The 23,011-nt window shown below is 48.4% G+C and overlaps 1 protein-coding gene across 7 annotated transcripts in view; it reads left to right on the top strand.

Annotated features, from left to right (window-relative positions):
* FLI1 (Fli-1 proto-oncogene, ETS transcription factor) overlaps window positions 1-23,011 on the top strand; it is a 123,726-nt gene that overhangs the window by 51,741 nt on the left and 48,974 nt on the right. For 5 of the 7 annotated variants that reach the window (XM_081799104.1, XM_081799102.1, XM_081799101.1 and 2 more), the window contains one exon: window positions 19,405-19,616. The exons of the other annotated variants lie outside the window; for them this stretch is intronic. In XM_081799104.1, coding sequence (XP_081655230.1) covers window positions 19,405-19,616 — 212 coding nt within the window. The remainder of the gene's footprint in view (window positions 1-19,404; window positions 19,617-23,011) is intronic. 7 annotated transcript variants of the gene reach the window in all.

Genomic DNA, 23,011 nt, shown 5'->3' with positions numbered 1-23,011 from the left:
TTTTTTTTAAAGATTTTATTTATTTATTTGAGACAGAGAGAATGAGAGAGAGAGAGAGCACATGAGAGAGGGGAGGGTCAGAGGGAGAAGCAGGCTCCCTGCCGAGCAGGGAGCCCGATGCGGGACTCGATCCAGGGACTCCAGGATCATGACCTGAGCCGAAGGCAGTCGCTTAACCAACTGAGCCACCCAGGCGCCCTAAAATGGATTTTTAATGAAATAGATAACACGTGAATACTTTCTTTTAACAAATTCAAATAGAGATAAAGTAAGAGCCGCCTTGCTTCACCACACCCCCCGCCCCAAGTCTTACTCCTCATCCTACATGTGGCCATGGACGGTTTATTGAGGTTCCTAGGAGAGATCATGTGAATGATGTATCACCTTTACTCTCAGGAAATGATCTTTCAGGCCAAGTTGCAGTTACTTTTGCTTTAATGTTACTGGTGAGGATTTTGTGGAGGGAATACTTTCTACCCAACTGCAGATGGTCAATATTATATACATAGTATGGAGGGCTTGGCAGTAAGGAGCAGAATGGCTCAATAGAACCTTGTGTGGCAATGCCTTGCTGTCTTTAGGCATATAAATAACCATCAGTAGATCCCTGAGCTGAAGACTCCCCCGTCAGCACCGTCAAATTCTGGAGCTGGGAGAGATACCTGTAGCCAGGTTCTATCCTTGAGCTTTTCCCTCTTAGTCTTCCCAAGGAGCATCCACAGTTTACCCTAAAACTGTCATTGTGGTCATGTAATTTTTAAGGAGTGTACTCATGGGGGAGCAAACACTCTCCGTGCTTCCCTCATCTTCCCTCACCCTTCTGCCTTATGTACCATCGATCCCACTCCTTCATTTTATGGAAGGGGAAATGGAAACTCAGAGAAGTAATCCTTCCTTAAGGGCTCATGGCAGGTCAGTGGTGGAGCAGAGACCCGAGCTCTAGATCCCTTGTTCCTGTTCTGCTGCTCTTTCTACTCTAAGCTACTTTTTTTTACCTGTGCCTCTTGCTAGTATGCCATCCTAAGAAGTGAGGTATCAACAACGCATTGAAATATAAGACAGCCAAGTCTCTGCCTTTTTTGCAACACTCAAGTGCCTCAAAGCTCGGAGACCCTGGCTAACCCGGTTGATCCCCTGCCCCCCAAGCTTTCCAAATGCTTCTGGGGGGGATGCCCAGATTCAAAGCCATTTCGATTTCTGGGTATTCTTCTACCTGCTGAGCCTCTGCGTGAGCTAAGATGAACAGAAAAATCTGGCTTGTGCTGCTGGAACCCCCACTTCAAGCTGTGTGACATTGGACAAATCACATAACCTAGCTCAGGCTCAGTTTCTTTACTTGTCAACCATTGGGCCTACCTTAGGGTGCTGTCATGAGGCCCAGATAACACAACACCTGTGAAAGCATTTTAGGAAAGTGAATGCTATGGGCAGATTGTCGTTGTCAACACTGGCTCATCTTCTCATGTCCAGGACTGAAAATATCTCCTCTGTTGACGGCTGAATGACAACAACAAAAATTGAACAAAGCAAAGACCCAGGGCTGTGTTTCTACTCTGGAGTCCCCTGTATTATAGTATCTACGTTGGGCTTTCCAGTGTGTAGGTTGAAACAAAACAAAACAAAAAAGAAGAAGAAAAAGCAGCAGCAAATACTGCTTGGTTTTGCATTTTCCCTTCTGTTTTCTGATTAGAGTCTCTATGGCCTGTGAGCTCAGAGAGAACCTCAAAAGATTGTGTTTGCTGCAGATAAGCACCAAACTCGATGTTTATCAGCACTTATCTCCTGCAAACTCACTCTCTGGAGGCTTCAAAGACCAGGGAGATCTCTCAGCCTTGTTCTGAGGAGAGGCAAGCTCCTGCAGGGCTCAGCAGCAGGTGTGGTCCAAGAGCCCTTGCTCCATCCCTAGGAACATTGTTCTCTTGTTCCTCCCCATGCAAAAGAAGGAAGCAGGTTTACCCAATGCCTGGGGATGGGTAGTGGGGTAAAGGGAGCAGACGAAGAAAAGGAATGTTTTGAAACCAGCCCAGAAAGGCTGAGAAAGGAGGTAAAGTGGGGGAGGGGAAGGCAGGCTACCTACCTACTTACCCAGCCCTCCCCTCACCCATTTCAGTTCTTCATCTGCCGAACAAACCCATCCCACCTTCAAAAGGTGTTTGAATTCCCTTCGTGCTCCCAGCTCACATTCCCCTACCATCTTTGGGTGCGCCCACTAGTCTGTATTCTGAGCAATTGTTGGCAGGGAGTGGGACAGTGGGAGGGGGAGGCCGTGGTGGGGGCAGTGGGGGAGCCAGCATTTTATTAGGCTGTTGAATTTGATTTATTAGGGGAGAAAAATCCTTCGCTTGCTTGCCACACAGGTTATTCTCAAAGTGAAAACTCTATTTTACTTTGAAAAAAAAAAACGGTGCAAGTGCCTACAGTTATGAATGGAGCTCTTTGTTACCTTCCAGATCGACAAGACAGACTGTTTGGTTCATGTCTGTGCACTAGCAAAGGAGTGTGGGGGCCTGGGAGACAGATGTGGCCTTAATTGCATGGAAATATTAGAAGATCGTTAAGCCATTTTGACAGGATTTTCCTCTTGCTGCAGGAGCAAAGGGCCACGTCTGAGCTGCATCAGGTCTGGCCAGACCCTCCAGCTGGGCCTCTTGTCCCTGCATGTGAAGGACACGTGGGCCGATTCACTTGCCCTGATATTAGAAGGAAGTAGATGCCTCCTTGCTATCAACGTCTAGGCGCGTCTGCGCTCCGTGAGCGCGGAGAGTAATCTCCCAAGTAACCCTCGGACCCAAAGCGGGGTTTGGAAGAGAAGCCGTATATTGACACACGTATTTGGGAATGAGTATGCACATGCACACGAAGGGAGAACAGTCAGACTCTCTCTAAACCAAAGGGAGCTGTCCATAAAGCTCTCGAGGGACCCACATAGGGTCTGAACGATTTACTGAAAGAGTAAATCTGTTATCACAGCAAACAATGGTATTTAAAGAGAACAGTTTCTTATCTATTCACTTTTCCTTTTAGAGCTTACCTTTGGTTCTTATAGAAGTAGTGGCCCATTGGGAGTGCTGGAATCAGGTCAGAGCAATCTTAGAACAACGTTGGGTTGCCAAAGACAAAGACCTGGTAAATAATGGTCCATCTGGTCTCTCCTGGCCTGGCCTGACACGGCCCTGCTGCACTTTGACCCCCTCCTCTTCCCCTATTTGCCCCAGTTAATTTTCTGTGTGCCTAGAGGTTGCAATTTTTTTTTCATATAAGCCTATATTAAAATAATTAGGAGGACTGATCTCCTGGGAGAGAGAAGGAGAAACCTCTCTCAAACCACAGTGTGGTGATCACTTTGGGTTAGAAGAGTGAATGTTTTAGAGCAAGTCTTTCTCAATTAGACCAGACCTTCGAATGTTGACAGTTGGGACTTGGAGAGAGTTAATATTATACAGTCCTCCCTTCAGAGGGGTGAGGTCATGTGAAGCATCCTAATGGCCATGCAGGGCCCCTTTTGGAATTAGGGTGGTGGGTCCTTGCTTAGATGGTGTCTGAACCAAGGCCTGGGAGGGATGGGGATAGGGTGACCAGAAAGAAAGGGAGGTGGAGAGGAGGGAGAGAATGTGCAGCCAAAAAGATCCTGTTTTCATGCAAATGTTGTTGTTAACCTAGAGGGAAAGAGGGAAGGGCTACTGGGCAGAGGTGTTTGGCTTGCCAGAGCCCCCAGGCTCTACTAGTCAACTAGTCAACCGCTGCTCTCCTAAGGGCTGAAGCTCTGAGAAGCACCAGGCCTGTGTTACAGGGCCGGGAGCCCCAGTCTGCGAGCTCCAGTTGAATATACAATCAATGGCCCTTCCACTCAGACTTGGGCTCTGGGGCTGGAGAAGCAGAGTTTGCCCTCCAGGCCAGTAGGATGCCGGGGCGGGGGCGCACCTTACAGAAGGATCTGAACGCTGCTCTTCCAGATCACTGGAGACCTTCGTACTGTTTTAGGACCATGCAGGGAGAACCACAGCATTTTACTGAATGGAGGGCAGTGCCCTTCCAAGTCCCTTGGGACCAGCCTTTGAAGGTGGTGGCTGGGAGTCTACGCCCCCTTCTCCCTGCTGTATGCTCTTCAGAGGATGAAACCAAATGTTTACCTGAGGTCCTAGCTGGCTATTTACAACCAGGAAAGTCCCTGCAGTACATGTGTTCATCATCAATGAAGTGTTAACGCCCTGCCCCTCGGCCACATTCCTGTTCAGTTCACTGCTCTCCTCTCCTCTGAAATCCCCCTGCCTTGACAGTTGGTTGTGCCATCTTTCTGTGCTTCATGTCCTGTCACCTTCTCCTGAGGCAATGGCTCAGCTGCTTCCTTGCTCTCTGAGATGCTGCCCGGGGGAGGGGGGCTGCGGAAGCCATTGGCCCACACCCTTTCACGCGCTACGGCAAATTAACAACGCACACAACTTACACTTCCCAGAGTTCTTTGGTGAGCCTTGTTCTTATTTACTGTAATCCTCACTACAGACCAGAATTTCTGCTGTCATGAATTCAGGATCTACCCCCCTCCTCCCTCTCTTAGCACACCTTCCACTCCAAGAGCACAGGCTGATTACACAGCAGATTGGGAGCTGCTACTTACCTGCCCAGGGTGACCTCTTATTCACAAAGTCATTTGCATACTTGTTAAATATTTAGTTCACCCCAGAGATAGAGTCAGACCGGGGGCGGAGGGAGGTTTCTACAAATCTCCTAATTCTATAGTAACAATAAGGCTGTTAATACTGTGAATGCCATTTTTCCATTGACATATTCCTGAGTTTTATGACAGTGCTTGGTACCTAGCACCTGTCCAGTAAATATTGGTTAAATGAATGAATGCATCCATGAATGAAAGAATGGGGTTTTTTTTTGGTGGCAAATACATTCATGATCCCATAATGAGACAGGACGTGTTAAGGGAGTAGCCGAAGTGACTTAAGCATGTTTTGAGTAGCCCATAGTCTGGCCACCAAGCGTTAAGTGTCTAGAGCCTATGATGGTCACTGTATTCAACAACTAGGAACACGTGGCTATTTAAATTGAAATTAAATACAATTCAGTAAAATTTTAAAATTCCGTTCTTCAGCCACATTTCAAATGCTCAGTAGTCACACATGGCTAGTGCTTTCTCTACTGCACAGGGCAGATTTTAGAATATTCCCTATCACAGAAATTTCTGTTGGACAGTGCTGGTCTAGAAGACCAATTTATGAGTTCAATTTCTTTCCACATAAAAGAAGAATATGTTTAGAGAAACATATTGTTTCTTAATTCTGATTCTGTGGTCAGACTGAGGCTAAAGAACATGTTCTTATTCTTTTCCAAAATTCCTTAACACTTTCAAAAAGTCATTCAGGCTGTCAGACCTGAAACCTTCCTTGGGTCAGGATTAGAAGGAGAAAGGTGACCACAAGGTTCCCCCAGGGACATCATGCTTCCACAGCTTCCCAAGAAGTGCAGGGTTGGGAAGGTTGACATCACTGATGTTGGCCTTCTCGTGGAAATCACCAAGGCCATAGTGAACGTGGGAGATCTCAACCACGCAGAAACCTAAGCAGATGTGACTGCGTAAGAACTTGACAGCCTTTGACAATGGAGCCTGGAGTAAAGGGAACGAGAAGGAAAAAGTTGCTGATGAAGTTTTTGGACATCTCCTCAGGGACATCCGCACCTGGTGGGCTAGTTTCCCATTTCCCCTAAGTTTTGGAGCCGTCAAGGATTAAGCCATACCGCCACCATGACATATGTCCCTGAGAGAGACAGACAGGCTCCTACTGGTCAAGGCCAATACCTTCAGAAGCTTCCAAGAGTAGAACACTAAGTACCCTTTATAGAGTAACTAAATCAGTCCCAAGTCCCCAGGAACTGTCAGTGGGCTTCAGCTGGGTTTTCTGTTCTAATAGCTTTACTGAGATTGACAAAGAAAATATCTCCATGTAATCCCACTGAGATGTTTTCATTGGAAGGCCATGGCAGGACTTGTTCACAAAATATCTGCTTTTCCTATAGATGGATGCCGAGAGACAGGAGGCCCAGTGCCAGACTGCCTAGGTTTGGCACTCAAGTCAAACAAGGATGAAGGCCAACCCAGTGGGCGACCGCTTTGAGGGTGGCTGCCAACCGAAAGACCAGCTGTGTACCGGAGACGGAGCCTGAGCTCCAAGAGGAGCGGATGCTTGGCTTTTTGTATAGACCAGGCTGTCCTTGGTTCCCCTTACCTCCTCCCTGGAAGGAAGAGCAAGGAAGACAACCCACGGTCCCATGAAGCTAAGATACACTGAGATAGCCCAGCTTGCTCATCCATATAATGTGTCATTCAAACGGGAATAATTCTGAGAGTGAAGGGAGGTGTTATTTAACATTTTCTGGAACAGTAGGCCTAAACTGTGACTGTCGCAGGCAAATGGGGCTGTAGGATCAACCCACTAATAGATTTTAGGATTGAAGCCCTGGAGAGGATCTGGCAGATTGTCTAGTTCGGTCCTTTGATTTTGCAAGTAAAGAAACAGGCCCAGAGAAATGAAGTGCTTTTCTTATGTTAGAATCTGTGACTCCTAGGAAGATGATTAAGTTCAGAGAGTGCTTACTATGTGACAGGCATGAGTTAGAATACAATTATTATCGTTGCTGTTTTACCAAAAAAGAAACGATGGCACGGAGAGATTAAAGAACTTGTTTAAGGTCACAGAACTTACGAGTGGTAGATGTGGAACTCAGATCCTGTCATTCTGGCTCCGTAAGCAACATCTCCAAGAAGCCAGCAGGGACGCAGTGAAGAGCCCTTGCCATCCGTGAACACACTCAGTCTCAAGTGGGTTCAGTCACTGTGCCCGTTTTCGGGATGAGGGAATCAAGGCACTCAGTCAGTGTTAATGATGTCTAGGGAAAATGGCAAAGAAAATCCATCCTCAAGGGATTTACAATCTGGTGGGAGAGACAGAAGGTGAACCTACGAAAACCTACCATATATGGCAGGAGTGAAAGAAAAAGAAAAGCAATGTGACAAAGCAGTCTAGAATAAAATGCTGACTGGGTGGTGGAGATAGAAAGTACTACCAGTTTCAGCAGGGGAACAGGTGACTGTGGTGGGCTGGAGGGTCCAGGGAAACTTCCTGAAGGTGGTGGCACTTGAGGTGTTCCAGAAGGCCCCCTTCACCCATCTCGGGCTCCACCTCCTCCAGGAGGCCGCCCCTGAGCCCCTCACTCACTGCCTGTCTTCCCACCCCCACACAAGTATCGATGTTTGCATTAGTCTTCTGCCCAGACTTGAACTCCTTAAGGGCAAGTGTGTGATTTTAGAGTCTCATTTATCTTTGTGACCCCTGTTGCCTAGCCGAATGCCTGACCCCTAGTTAGGTCCTCCATAAAAGTTTGGTGAGTAAATGAGATCTGATGAGACAGAGGGGATGTGGAAGGCAGGGCTGTGCAGGGACAGCTGGTTTGAGCAAAGGGAAAAGGAAGCTGGTTTTCACATAGGTATTTGCAGACACCCAGAGAGCAGTCAAGAAATGTATATCAAATAGGAGTCTAAAGGTATGGAGTGCGGGGTCTTATATAACAAGAGGAGAATCAATTTAAAACAGAACATTGAAATGCAAGAGAAGGAGCAAGAGAAAGAGAGGGAATGGGAGCCGGACGCAGGAAGAGTGAAGAAGACAGAAGGGAAACGTGAGCAGAAGGCACCGAGGAATGGAAAAGTAGGATAATGTAAAGCACAGGAGCTGGGCAGAGATGGGGTCAGGGCTGCTGAGCCGGCCCAGAGACAGACCTCCTTAGGCACCACCTCCTTCCATGACCTCCATCCTCAGGGACCTGGCCGCACATCGCTGCAACAATATGGTAACCAGATGCCATGGGACCACAACACAACAAAGCACCTTGGCTAGGATAGGTCATCCAGATGTGAAAGTTGGAAATGCTGCACACTCAGGTCTAGATGGGCATAGGGTCACCAGACGTGGCTCTTCGGGCGTGAGTCATGGAAAGGAGACAGCCATTGAGAACTGTGAAATGGATTCAGGAGACCATCTTTGCTCAGGGCCCTGTGAGGAGATGAAAGAAAATGGAGTCTCTCTTGCTACACCTTGCTGCCCATCACGGTGAAGTGGCATTGGCCCTGGCCGGTACCAACGGCTTGCAGACATTTCCCAACTTGGGCACATGAGACCGGACACCCTGCTTCTTGAGGCTGGTTTTGCTTTCATCCCCCTGCCGGGGTGCTCCCGGGGTACAGCTGCAGGGAATAGAGCAAAGGGCACCCTGCCGTGTGCATGCTTCCTCATGGGCTTCCTGTGATTATGAGGGCCCCAGTTGCCACGGAAACTGTCACACGAGGAAATTGTCAGATAAGATCACAGCTTCTAGGAATAGGACCTCAAGTGGCTGTTGAGAAGGAGCAGTCAGTGGCTTTGTGTTTAAACTGGACACTGGATGTGGCTGTTTAAAAAGAAACTGGACAAGCCTGGGGTGCGAGGCTTAATCGAAATAGCCCACAGCCAAGAGACAGAACGAGAAATCCAACTGGTGGTAAAAGGTGCTGGGCGGGGCGGGGGCAGGGGGACTCCGTGTTTCTTATCAGCTCTGGGGCTCTGATCCGTTAGAAGAGGTCACTGCGCCCCTACTGGGTGTTGGAAACTGAGCAAGCAACTGGGAGTGAAAAGAATGAATAAGATGGATGGGGTGCCGCCAGCAGCCGAACTGGTTTTTGAGAAAAAGGATGGGAAAGTTCCCATGACCCCAGGAGTCAAAGAAACACCCAAGGGCAACCGCCACCAACACTTCCTCCTCTCCCCAGCACTGACAAACTTTGCAGAAAGTGCCATTTCACCCCTGCTGGACAACTGTCTGCCCCTGGGGGGAGCCCATCCTTTCAGAGCTGAACTGCCTCACTGCCCCCTTCCCTTTGTCACTCAGAGTCCCCTCTCGTCACCACAGACCAGATTGAGATCCTCCTGGTCCCCCTACCAAGTCAGACCCATAAAAACAAGGCTCCAAAGGACAATTCGTAGCGCTCCCACTCTCAAGCAACAGGACCGGTCAAGAACGTTTTCCCAGCTCCCAGGCTATTCGATCAGCCCCGTGTGGGGGGACATGCAGACTCTGTGGGGAAACACTGCAGCCAGTCCCCTCGGAGGACACTTCTTCCAAGCTTTCAGCTCTCTGTGGTCGGGGCAGCGTGGCCGTTCATCATCGTCAGAGAGCATTCCACGTTTGGTGCAAGACAGTTAAAATTTTCCAGGAACCAAGAGCGTAGCTAGTTTGCCCAAATTCACACAGCCGGTGAAGCTCTGCATTGACCCAGCCTGTAACCGGTGTCTTTTATTGGAACACATTTTTAAAACAGCACGCTACAGAGTGAGGAGAGAGACGAAGTGGTTTGTTTCTTCTGCCCTTCACCTTTTGACCCCTTCTGAGGCAAACATGCTCAAGGATCCTCTTGGGGGGAGAGAGACTGCTCCCAACCCAGGCTGGATCTTCACTGGTCCTCACTTGCCACCACCTCTGTCATCAGAAAACCCCCCTCCAGGTCCGGGAAAACATGCAGAAATGTCACCATCCCTATGCCGTGGGTACCAGGGTGCCAAACCCTTGTTTTAGAGCGGGGTCCTGGAGGACCTGCTGTGCCAATCATTGACCCATTAGGTGTCCCCGGGCAGAGAGGGGAAAGGAGTCACTGGTGTAGAAGTATTCCAGTATGGTTGATGACTGGAATAGCCAGCTCTGTGAAAGCAGGCAGAATGCAGTCCCGATGCAAGTGATGAGCAGTGAAATACATATGTAAGGAATGACTTCCGCTGGTGTATCTGGATGGCCTTCCAGGACTTCTGTCTTCCCTGTCTGCTTTTTCTCATGGCGTCTGGGGTTCTGCTTTGCTGGTTGACAGCTCATTCGTTCATTGCCCTATTGCACCAGCAAGGGCTTAATTTCCCCCTTTTGGCCCATCTGAACACGCAGGAGAACATGGGCTCCATTTCACGGAGGAGAGCATCCAAGCTTTCTAACCTTAGTGAACCTCAGCTTCCCAACCCCATTCGGTCCTACTCCTCCAACACTGTGGGCTCCACCTCAGGCCCCAGGTCACCCCCTATTATGGGAGAGGAGCTCGACCCCCTGGATGGTCAAAGGTAACAAACACTACACAACGGATCTTTGCTGACCCTTTGGCTACCCCCACTGTCATTGAGAAAAAGCAGGTTGAAGAGCGGTCAGACCCATTGTAAAGAAACAGAAAGTAAAGCATACTATAATATGTTCCCGTCTTGGGGTTCAGACTAACCTTCTATCCCCTTCCTGTCAGTTTCCATATTCAGCACTTTTTTCTTTTCAGCAGTAAAATCATTCTCTGTGGGAGGAGAATTTAACTTTGATGTTTAGAGATGCCCTTTAAATGTGGTTATGGTCAAAATAGCGACTGTGAAAACTCAAAGTCAACAGGCAAAGGTAGATACCACGGGAAAGCTGGAGAAGTATCTAATGGGGACCGTGATTAACACAGGCCACAGCTCTGGATTCTGTTACAAGGCATGCCTTTATAGAACACAGAGACCCTCTTCTCTGAACTCATTTAGGCTCATTCCCTTAATTTATTAAACTCCATTAAATAAAGTACTTTCATCTGCAAAGGATTCTAATTCCATTGTCTAGGAACTTGGCTGGCTGCCTTTCCCTGGGTCGCCCGCTGCAGAAGCCCCCTCCCCAGTAAGTGAAGATTTAAGTGGGGTTGGGGGGAAGGGGATGGAGAGAGGGGGAGGGAGGGGACAGAGTTCCATAAAATACCTTAGAAATCAGCGAAGCGCTCTGAGTTTCTGTGGCAGGTTTGGCTCTGTGGCCCAACCTAGGATTATAGTCAGTTTTTCATTATAGCCAGGGCTGGAAGGAGTTTGGGGGAAGAGTGTACATTTTACACACAGGCTACTAGTTGGGCCATTCGCTAGTTGAGGGACCTAAGGCAATATGAACCTCTTTAAGCCTCAGTTTCCTTTTTAATAATATAAGGATCCTAACAAACCTCTTGAAAGGCTAAATGAGGTAACGATTGTAAAAGTCCCTCGTGAGCTTCAGAGTATCAGATAGTACTTGTTCTATTTATTCTTTCTAATTAAAAAAAAAAAAAATGTAGCCCTGGTTCGCTTCTCCTTTGTGTTTTCTTGTTGTGTAGGGTTACTTCCACTAGGTGGTTATCAGAGGAGTTAGGCTTGAAGGCTGAGACTGACTCTCCCTCACTGTGTGAACCCAGAGAGCTTGTGCTTTGTGCCTCAGTTTCCCCATCTAGTGAGTCCTGGAGCTGATTCCTATAGCCAGTGTCAGTAACCATAGTGAAAAGGATATGCAGACGATCATGCTCTGCATCCTCTGAATCTGGGTTCTCTTGTTGCTGATTAAAGTGATAGGAAATGTTCCAGTTACTATGGCTACGTAAGAAATTATACCAAAACTTTGCAACATGCAACAACTATGATGCTCGTGGGCATAACCTACATCTGCAGGCTCATCACCCCCAAGTCTGGAGGTCTATGCTGGCTGGTGGCTGGTGGTTGGTGGCCCCGGGTCCCTCTCCATGTGGGCCTCTCCATGCACGTAGTTTCTCTGCTTGGGCCGGTTTGGGCTTCCTTGTGGCATGGCAGCTGGTTTCCAAGGACTGGAGGCCCAAGAGAGACCAAGAAGCAGATGGAAGTCATAATGCCCTTTATCACCTCGCCTTGGAAGTCCTGCAAGGTCACTTCTGCCACCTTCCGTTTGTTGAGACAGTCATAAAGTCCCATCTGGGTTCAAGAGGAAGGGAAAGAGAGCCTGTATGCTGATGGGCAGTGGCAAAGATTGGAAATATTATCATGGCCCTTTTGGGAAAAGACAACTGGGCAGATATGAGTCCAGGCAGTTCCGGGACTTACCACATGCCGAGGGGCTGCTGCTTAATATTTGGTGACTGACTGATGTTTTCCATCTTCTTCCTTATCCAACTTGTCATATAGTTTGTCTTCTTTTCTCTTTGTCCACCTGCCCCCTGTGGGACCAAAATAATGGGGAAGAAGTGGGTACGTGGCCAGCAATTAGAGAAGAGAGAGAAGCAAAATGCTTGAACTAACTAACAGGTTTAGATGTGACTATGATGAGGAACCCCTGCCCCACCACCCCGAGCTGGATGCTCCCACTGCTGCAGAGCTTGCTGATTTCCGAAAGCAGAGAAGACAAAGCATTTTGCTTCTTAGAATCTTGTCTGAATTTTGTATGCTCTCTGGCTGGCAAGAAAAGGGACTTCATGTCATTATGCAAAGAATGTAATAAAAAGCCAAAGCTGGTATGCTCCCTGCCGTGCAGAGATGAGCTTTCCAGAGGCCTGGTCTGGGAGTCAAGCAGTCCGCTGAGCAGGGCAGCAAGCAGCAGGGAACTTGGTGGGGTTGCTTTTGACAGCCCTTTCACCCACCTCCAGAAAGCTCACTGGCCACAGAGACCTGTCCTTGAAGAGTTCAGGGCAGGAGAGAGGGAAAGGAAGGGGGAGGAAACACTATAGAATTCGTGCTCCTTCGGGTCCCATGTCTTGGTTCATTCCCTATGCGAGCGTAAAAACTCAACCTAACTGTAAGGATGAGCAAAGAAAAGGGTTCTCCCGTCCATGGTGGCATCTGGGACTTTTCCTCCCCTGACTCTGTTTGGTTCATAAGTGTGGATTATATGTGTATTCTTCTGTGGACAGGACCATGGCAGAAATTTCTTTCGTGTGTTCCTGGATAGAAGGGGAAGATGGTCCAGGCACCGTCTTAAACATTTTTTTTTTTTTTTTTGCTACTCTGGCGGCTTTTCCATCTCTGTTTCAGCAAAGCTTTTTCAGAGATGTAAATGTTTGCTCATCATTAATATCAGCCAGGCCATCATGTGGCAGTGCTCTGACCACATGCCCCTATCACTCAACTGACGTGCACACGGAGAGCATTTGCCTTAATCTAAGGAAAACAAATTTGGGAAGACACGTCTGCTAGTATTTTTTTAAAAAGAAGAAAGAAAGAAATATATATATATATATGACACATTCCAAAATGAAGAAAGTTTTTTTTTATTAGTGAATTCACAGACATACACATGGCATTTTTCTGACGGTTATTGCACGTATGATGTATGAATGGCAATATGAGTAAATCCTGGCCACCTCTATTTTGATTAGCTCAGCGATAAATGGCTCTTCCTCTCCCTTGCATGGCTATTTAACAGAATGCTATCTGTGCCATCTAGAAGCCTCAATTCAGAAGCCAGAAAGAGAGGTTTCAAGCTGCGGTGGAACAACATCCATGGTTCGAAAACGAAGAGTGGAAACATTAGCAAAGCAGACTCTGTTCTCAGAAACCCATGGAATTTGCATTTCAGAATCTAACTATTATCTCCAAACTTGCTAATTTTGAACCTTAAGCAACTTCCGTTGAAGTAACCCACACAGGGGAGAAGGAGGTATATCTTTGGTTTTATCTGCATCCCCCTCCCTGCTCCACCCACCCCCCCAGCTCCATCTCACAACTCCAATACAAAGGTCCCAGTGCCATCTCTCAGCATTGGGGCTGCTTTTATATTTGAGTATTTACTATATTCTAAGAACTTTAGACACTTGATTTGGGACATTCACTTATATTATCTCATCTTACCTTTGTTCAAAATCCCAATGCCATCTCTCAGCATTGGGGCTGCTTTTATATTTGAGTATTTACTATATTCTAAGAACTTTAGACACTTGATTTGGGACATTCACTTATATTATCTCATTTTACCTTTATTCAAAATCTACCAGGTGAGGTACTGTTATTATCCGCGTTCTGCGGATAAGGACAGGAAGTTCAGAGAGTATACATGAATCACAATCGGTGATGCGCTAATGAGCAATTGATGGAGCTCAGATTGGAATTAGTATTTCTCCAACTCCAAAGATTGGGCTCTAAGTTACAATGAACTCAAGAGCTGTCCTCAAAGCGCGCACAGTCTCCCTGGGAGGTGACCAGGCAGCAGACTTGAATTTGAATCCCAGATCACACTCACTTGCTGTGTGACCTGAGCGAGTTCTGTCACTTCCCTGAATAGCCATTTTCCCACCTGAAAAAAATGGAGGTAATAATATATCGTGCATCCCTCATAGAATTGCTAAAAGGATTAAATTGGATTACTCATATAAACAGTGTCTTGCACTTACTAAATGCTATGATAATTATCTGCTATGACCTCTTTTCAATAATGAGACCATGGGATATATTATAAGTGATGTGCTAAAAGCACCTCACCCAAATTGGGTAAGGAGTGCCCCATACCGAGACAAGTGCCCCATTGGCCATATACCTCTGCTGCCTGCCTGGACCAGCAGGGGATCATGGGAAGGAAGGTTGACACAGTTTGAGCAGCATTTCTATGGGCAAATAGGGCCAAACACTTAGCTCAGAACTCCAGCTGCCACTCCCGGTAGCTGACCTTGCCTGAGCTCTCTGGCAAATGGGTCAAGTGGGGTACAGATGTGCTTGGAATCGAGGGACCATGGGCCTCCCTCTGGGCCTAGGAACTCAGTGGTTGAGGGACCAGAGCATCCTGAATTATAGGCCTTGCCTCCCAGCAATTAGCAGAGCAAAGGAAAGATGCTTCTCAGAACCCAATTACTAAGCCAATCCAGGGCTTGCTTTCTCAGTGAGGACTATGAGGACAAAGGATTAACCTTAGAACTGAGGGCCACATGGGGTTAGGGAGCCCATACCTTCTGTCTTTTTCACTTTGAAGTCAATTTTTATGTAGCATGTTCTAAAGCAACCTGGATTTTAACAGTCTTCAAAAGAATAACTTGTCTTCTCTGTCATGTCCAAAGTCAATAGAAAAAGTGAAGTCGTTACAAACTGAAGGAACTTAGTCACTCTGAGAATGGTTGGTGAATTTCATGCTGAAGGTCTTTCTAAATTCAGTCTCTCATCCCAAAATTAAATTCTTATCAACAAGTCATCAGCGAAAAGTTCTTGAACACCAACAAGTCCTTCCTGTAAAGAGTTTTCAGTACAAGTAAGTTTCATGTTTAAACTTTTAGAAATTTTAAGAGTTTAAGTAAAAGCAAACAACTTTATAGGACATAAAATAGTAAGAGCCGCACATGTGTAAAAGCTATAAGTATGTGATCAAAACATCGACCAGCTCAATAGCTTCTCACATGATAAAAGCAGTACCTTGGTGCCTACACCCATATCTGTTACCCCCCCCAGTGGCCCCCATGAGTCCCCAGCAGTAACATGATGCTCTCACACAAGTCTGTCAGCCACAGATGCTCAGCGCCGTGTTCCCCGTTTGCCTTTTCCTCTAGGCCTGTCCCCCCTCACTGCGCCCACTGCCACCAAAGCTATTTAGAGAAGGCTCCCCATCTTCAAGACAGAAGCATACTTGCCAGGGATGGGGTCTTGGGATGCTCCTATAGCCTTCAGCCTTGAATGGCAAGAGGGGTGTTATTTCCTTTCAGAGACGGTGAGAATGTTCTCCTCCCCAACTTTAAGTTTTCACCAGGGTCTTCAATCAGCTTGTTTGGCTGCCCAGATCTATTATTCCCACCTAGGGGCTCTCATCTCTGGCATCCAGCTCTTATTAGGTTTCTTAATTCTGTCCAGCAAGCTAGACACAGAGTCGTTCTCCTTCATCTTCTCTCTCTTCCCAGCCTCCCTCAACTACAAATTCTTTTCTCCATATTGTTATAAGAAAAAAAAAAAATAAAGCCCTTTTCTATCAATGACTGGAAATAGAAAAGAGAGAAAGTGTGCGTGTGTGTGTGTGTGTGTGTGTGCATGCACACACCTACCTGAGCAGTATTCTCACTGGGCTTTTTTTTTTTTTAAGATTTTTATTTATTTATTTGAGAGAGAGAGTGAGCATGAGCGAGGGGGAGGGAGGAAGAGGGAGAAGCAGACTGCCCGCTGAAGGGTGCCCAATTCAGGGCTCGATCCCAGGACCCCGGGATCGTGACCTGAGCAAAGGCAGATGCTTAACCGACTGAGCCACCCAGGCGCCCCTTCTCACTGGGCTTTTAAAAGCTCAAATGAGTCAGAGGGAATTATCAGGGAAGGTTTCATGGGGTGACGAAGATCTCATTTACCTTAGAAAATGGGAAGCATCAGACGTGCGTGCAGGTGGAAAGGACAAAGAAAGGGTGCCCACAACAGAGGGGCTGACAAAGCGTATGTGAGCAGGGCCTGCTGAGGGGAACAGTGGGGACAGTTAGCTTCAGGCAGGAATTGTGGCAGTTGGGGGGTCGTGACACCTAAGCGGGGCTGCTGGGGCAAAACTGAGTTGTGGGAACACAAGGAGATGAGAGTAGATTTGCTGTGGCCAACATCGAGAGAGCTCTCGAGGCCGTTGAGCCGGGGTCGTGGCAGGATGTGTTTACAACTTTCGAGGGAGCTCCACCTGACCAGGGGATGTGCACGGTGGGCTGCATGAGGGCAGAGTGTGCAAGCGTGTTGTCAGAGAGGGAAGAGTCTGACAGAGAAGGCAAGGAAGCATCCGTGCCTGGACCACAGGACGAAGACTAGTTGGCAGGAGGAACCAGCGACGTTCCGGAGGAAATCAGGGATCTCTCCTCCTTGATGTTGCCACCTGGCTGAAGTTTCCTTTGATTGTGAACTACATTCCAAAATGAGTCCAAACAGGTTTTGTGCCCTCTACCACCCCTACCCTTTGTCCTGTAAGCTCTTCATTCTCGTTTCCCCAAGAAGCCTCTCCATGGTCTGCCACCAGCACCCCTGCTTTGTCTCATCTGTTTTCTGTTGCTGCGAACCTTGGTTTTGCCACCTGTTTGGTCCCCTTGGACTTGAAAGCCTGCCTTCTCTTGTTTCCTGGCCCACTCTCTTTGGGGATAATGAGGGGAGGGATCTTTCCTGCTTCCCCGGAGCATCACTATCCCCAGTCCTGCCTCTTTCCTTCCATTATTCCACCGTCTTTTCTCCTAACCTAGAGGAAGGGAGATAAGAAATTCTTTAATTGGAAACTCCAAGATTGGTGCATGATTGACCAAGCATAAAGCCCCTCTCCATAGTAGAAGATGATACCTGATTCCTTACATGTATATCGTCTCTTTTTGTAGCCCAACTGGTGAGTGTTCCCCTTTATCACCAAAAGCGCACTTAGAGGTCCTAGGGGGTAATGCATCTCTGCTCCTAGTGTAGAACCGCCAGAATTTCAGGGACTCAAGCTCAACTCTCTGGACGGTTACAATGTCTCGTTTTTCAACTTGGAATTGTAACACCGAGGGCCTGGATGGCAACTCAAAACTGGTTTGGGATAAGGAGCCAGGTCTGCTCCCTAACTGACATGGAGAATGGGTCTAATAACCAAAAGACAGTGGTTCCAGGAAGCCCAGCTTTCCTCTGAGCATGAACAAGGTGGAAAGCGGAAGGATGGTGGAAAGTGAAGGTGGAAAGTGAAGAAGGATCCCAGCATATTTTAGGTCGGGATCAAGGGATACCCACTTGGTTGGGGCATGTGAGCCTTTCAATATTGTGCAGGCAGCTCAGCTTGGAAACTGCCATCTCTGGCCATATCTATACGATCCAAAGCCTTCTGGTGCAAGAGCAGACTTCCTGGAGTAGGTTCCAGTAATTCTTCCCTGATCTCAGCCAGAAGCAGCCACAGAAAAGCCTTTTTCTTTGAAATCTGGCTGTCCTCCTGCCGGGGTTGTGAATGGCCCTGGGAGAAACAGCGATGGTTAGCTGGTGGAGCAAATTGTAATTTTACAGGTATTGGGAGGGCTTAAGTAAAGGTGATGTATTCAGGCCACCATAACAAAGTACCACAGACTGGGTGGCTTAAGCAACAGAAATTTATTTTCTCACCGTTCTGGAGGCTGGAAGTCCAAGGTCAGGGTGCTGGCGGCCTCCTCTCCTTGGCTGCAGATGGCTTGCCGCCTCTCCACATGGTGGACTCTATGTGTCCAGATATCCTCTTCTTATAAGGACACCAGTCAGATTGGATTAGGGCCCACCCGAAGAGCGTCACGTCAACTGAATCACCTCTTTAGAGGCCCTTTCTCCAAATACATCAGATTCTGAGGAATTGGAATTAGGGCTTTAACATGTGAATTTAAGGGAACAATTCAGCCCCTAACAAGTAGCCTAAGAAAACCTGTCCTCGAGCACTAGGAATCATCATAGCTGACATTTATCAGGCGGCACTAAGTGCCAGAGACTGTTCTAAGCATTTTTCGTATAGTATTCCATCTCATCTTCACAATGATAGATTGTATAATTATAGATTATGTAGATTATAAATTGATTCTGGGTTATAGAGTGCTCCCTTCTTTTCTGAAAAGCAGACAACTTACTTTGGTGTGATTATGTGATATAGGGAACATCACACCCCAGTCTGTGACCCGGGGCTTCTGTGATTTGATGGGGGTTGAAATAGCGGGAGCATCTTATTACGGTGCTTTGGCGGGGAGGAGATCTCTGACAAGTGCAAGGCTTTCTTTCTTCCATCCATATCTCTCCACAAGCCAGACTTGCACCAGGGGATGGGACAGTATGAGTGGGCAGACTGAGGGTCTTACATAGGGACTCCCTCATCCGCAGAGCTGACATTCTGCCCTTGTTCCTAGGCAAGCTGAATCATCAGAATTTAGACAGGAAGCTCTCATCTTCAGGAGTCAGGCAAGAAAGCATGACAGGGCACGGTCCCCAGGAGGCGGGCAGCCTCCCAACTGAGTCATGGCTGTGTAAGATGCACCAGCACATCCTGGAGAACCCATATGAAAACTGCTGGGCATTTCTTCGAGCTAGACACCTGTACCAAGATTTTTCTCATTTAGCCCACCTATCAGCTCTGAAAAAGCTATTCTTATACCTGTTTACAGATAAGGAAACTGAAATTAGAGGCAACCACAGCTCTGGGCCCCACCCTTCCCTTGTGTGACCTTGAGCTGGATGCTTAACCTCTCTGGGTGGGTCTCACTGGCCTCACCTATAAAATAAATGCTCACTTTCATATCCCCTTCCAGCCTGCCAGCTCCGCACAGCTAGTCAGGGGCGTTTCTGCTGAGGCCTCAAAGAGCCCAGTGCTCAAGCTCCATCAGAACACTGCACATGCGCCCTGGGTAACCACTCCTCACGGCCTCCCCTGTTCCCCATGCTCCTCTCTACAGACCCAACAAAGAACGTGCTCCGTCGGCTCCCCCATCCCCACCCGACTGTCCCAAATCCCTCCTCACCCAGGGTAACCTGCAAAAAACCCATTGAGTTTGCATAAGGGTAAACTTGCCCCCCAGAGTGTGAGTCGATCAGCAATCTGGACCGCCCCCTGGGGTAGCCCTGGGCCACCCTGCCAGCTCAGAAGGAGAGTAGGTGAAGAGTGACACGGGATGAACTGACACTGGGCTTTCGGTCTCCTTCTCTGACCCTCCAGGAGGCTCTGTCAGTGGTGAGCGACGACCAGTCCCTCTTCGACTCTGCCTACGGAGCGGCGGCCCATCTCCCCAAGGCCGACATGACCGCCTCAGGGAGCCCTGACTATGGCCAGCCCCACAAAATCAACCCCCTCCCACCGCAGCAAGAGTGGATTAATCAGCCGGTGAGGGTCAATGTCAAGCGGGAGTATGACCACATGAATGGATCCAGGTAAGCCCTCCAGGCCTGCGCTGCTCCAGGGGTAGGCACAGCAGCTGCCAGGTGCGGGGCTGGTGGAGGCTTGAGGCACGCTCCCCAGGGGTCTGAGTTGAGCAGATCTGACCTAAGCAGCTTCTGGCGCTCAGGGTGCCTGCAGCAGGTGGGGCTCTGGTGCTGGGCCGGGGAGCCTGAGTCAGTCCCTAGAGAGGTGAGACAAAAGCGGGTGATACGACGGAGGGCTGGGGGTGGAGCCAGGGCCAGGAAGCCCACCTAGCCCTCTGAGCCTTGGTACAGCCCTCAAAGGCCAGGTCAGAGTCAGGCTCATGACCCAATGCGACACTCTTTTGTGTGAGGCCCAGGTAGAGTCCCTCTTGCGGATAACTTAGTGAGAACATACCATCCTTTGTCCTGTCGAAGATATCTGACCTCTCTGGCTGGGTGTCAGAGATGACCAAAACATTCTTGCAGTAAAAGTCCAGAAGTGATGATAAAGGTGAGTGCATCTGGCGCTCACTGTGCCAGGGAGAACACATCACACTTGGGAGGTGTATTAGAACTTGGTGGTGCCCAGGGCAGGAAGACTTTCCTTGTGGAAATGCAGGGAGGAGAGCCCAAGGAGAGAAGATTCACAGGAGCAAGGAAGGGCACACCTGGGGGACGGGTAGCCCAGGTTTCATTCCCAGCTCTGCCCTTGGACGAGCTATCTAGCTGTCTGAGCACCAGCTTCCTCCTTTCGGAACCGGGGCGGCAGGACGTGCTTCTTCATAGGCTTGTGTTGATGGTTAACCGTAATGCCGTGGAGGAAGGACCCAGGACAGTGCCTAGGACTCAGAAGGTGCTCGATAGTGATAACGATCATCCTGAGCAAAGGTTTAAAAGAGAGAAAACGTTAGTCTCATTCATGAACTATCAGGCCAGCCAATGGGCCTTACAGCACAAGGAGAAAAAAATGAAAATTAAGAGAGGGCCCTGAATGGCACACTAAGAAAATGCAGAATTTATTCCATATGCAGATACCGACTTTGTAGACTTGACATGTAACATCTTCAGAGCTTGATTTCCAGAGCTGGCAATCATATACAGAGGGTGGGGAAGGAAGGGAGCGTCAGAAAGATAAGAAGTTAGTGAAATATCCCAGTAAGATATGATCCCGTTCTGAATTTGAGTGATGGTAATGATTAGGGAAATCAAAAGGGATAGCCACAGGAAGGACAAATCAAAGGGATAATTAGCGGGGCTGAGGTGGACACATATTGAAGCCTATTTGGGGGGACAGAGGGTATATGAGAGGAAAGAATTAAAAAACGGCTGGAGTTTCCCTGTTTTTAGCAAGGACGGTGCCGTTAGGCATGGGAGGTAGGAAAGGAAATGCTTTGAGAATAGATGTCAATGTTCCCTCTGAGATTCCTGTGAGCAATCAGTAGAACATCCAGATAAAAATGTCTGCTAGGCGTTGGAAACTAAGGCTGAGGTAATATTTGGGGGCTGGAACACAGGTTTGGGCATCATCTCTAAAGAATTGTCACTAAGAGGGGATGAGGTCACTCAGGAAACAAGGCTAGAGAAGGAGAGAGAAGGGGGTGAGCGTGCAGCTGGGAAGGAGACCTCCCCCAGACAACCGCCGGTCTCAGACCTGCCTGTGGGAACACCCAGCCCTACACTTTTCAATCCCACTAACAAGAACCAGCCACTGGGATCCCAACCCCCGTCCCAGAGTCTAGCATTTTAGGAAGGCTCAGAGTTCTAAACCAGGAGCCCCTCACAAGAGCATCTCTCCACATAGATAATAAGGATAATGAGCTCCTCACTGTGTCGGGGGCGGGGGGCGGTAATAGTTTGTTAAACACTTTTTCCATATTATCTTATCATTTGCTCCCCACCATGAGGCTAGGAGATAAATGTTGCAATTACATTTTGACATTTAAAGGCAGATTGGGCTTTGGGGGGGGGGCCGGGGGGTGCTTGATGCCTTGTCCAAGGATTTAGAGGAGGCAAAACTGGCACCAGAGCCAGGCCTTCTGATTCCTGGCCTGTGGGCCTCCTTTCTGTCCCCTCCCTCTCTGCCTGTACATTGTGCTCTGGGGTTCGTGGTCCAGTTCCTGACAACCCCCAACCCGGCAGTGCCTCCCAAACTGGCCCAACCACTGGACGGACCTTCCTGATGCTTATTGAAAATCCAGATTCCACGCTTGGAACGTCTTTGGTCTGTTGTAGCCTGAATCCCAACCACTCTTGCAACCTCACCCTAACCCAGACCAGCAGCATCTGTCCTGCTAGGCCACCACCGCGGCACCCTGTTCGCCCCACTTCTGCTTGCCTTCCTGAAGTCTGTTCTTCAGACAGTGGCTCGAGTCAACCTTTCAGAATATTTAACTCTCTTGTGACAAAACCCACAGTCTTCCACACGCCCCATCCCCCTCATCCATATGAAACCCTTTTTATCCCTCCTATCTTACTCTTTCCTTCTGCATCAGCCACCCAAGACTCCGGATCCCAAGCACACTCCTGCCTCAGAGTCTCGGGCCTGTGTTCCTTCTTTCTGGAACATTCCTACTCCATCGAGTCATATGACTCTCTCTCCTACTTGTTTCAGCTCTCTGCCTGAATATCACCTTCTCAGAGGCCTTCCCTGACCACCTGATCTGAAACAGCACCCAGCGCTCTTTACCTTGCTTAGATTCTTCTTAGTTCTTCCTGGCTCTTATCACAGCCTTCACTAAAATGCGGGCAGGGCCTTATTCTGTCTACCGAGCGATGCCTGGTGCGTGATAGGTGCTCAGTAGATAGTTGTGAAATTAACAAGTGAGGGGATGCATGGCTAAGCAGACTCAAAGGTGAAGCTGCTTATTCAAAACCATATAGGTCATCAGTGTATAAGCCAGGACAGCCAAGGTCTGCGGACATTGCCTCAGCTGCAGCCTGCGTTTGTGCTCAGGGGAGGCTGCATTTATGAGCTGACTGCTGTCTCCCCTGCAACATACTAATCCTGGCCAAAGAGGGTTCCCCAGGGAAGTCAATTTTCAGAACCCACTTGCCAGCCATCCCTGGCTGCCATCACACCAGAGGCCAGCTGGAGGAGAGCTGTGTGATCACCCCCAAAGAGCAGACGTGGTATTTATGGGGTTCTGCTAGCACAGAGCAGTCCCTGCTTTTGATTGGCCAGTCCTGCCCCAGACCATCCGCAGCTGACAGAGTAGGCGCAGAAGGACTGATGTAGTCTCACCCGCCCCGGGGAAACAAAAAAGGTCCAGTGGACTCTCAGAGCCATTGCCAGCACCCCATAAATATTCTCCAAGAGCTCACATGGAATCTGGCCTGGTGGGCAGCAGGGAACAAGGGTTTTCAGAAAAATGTCTTTGCTGAGGGTAGAACTATGTCAGATTCTATTATTTGATCACACAAAAACA

The sequence above is a fragment of the Leptonychotes weddellii genome, chromosome 11 (genome assembly GCF_054177405.1).
Source record: "Leptonychotes weddellii isolate Sample4059 chromosome 11, ASM5417740v2, whole genome shotgun sequence".
NCBI lineage: Eukaryota > Metazoa > Chordata > Mammalia > Carnivora > Phocidae > Leptonychotes > Leptonychotes weddellii.
The sequence above is the reverse complement of the archived record's forward strand: the minus strand, read 5'-3'. Positions and strand labels throughout refer to the sequence as shown.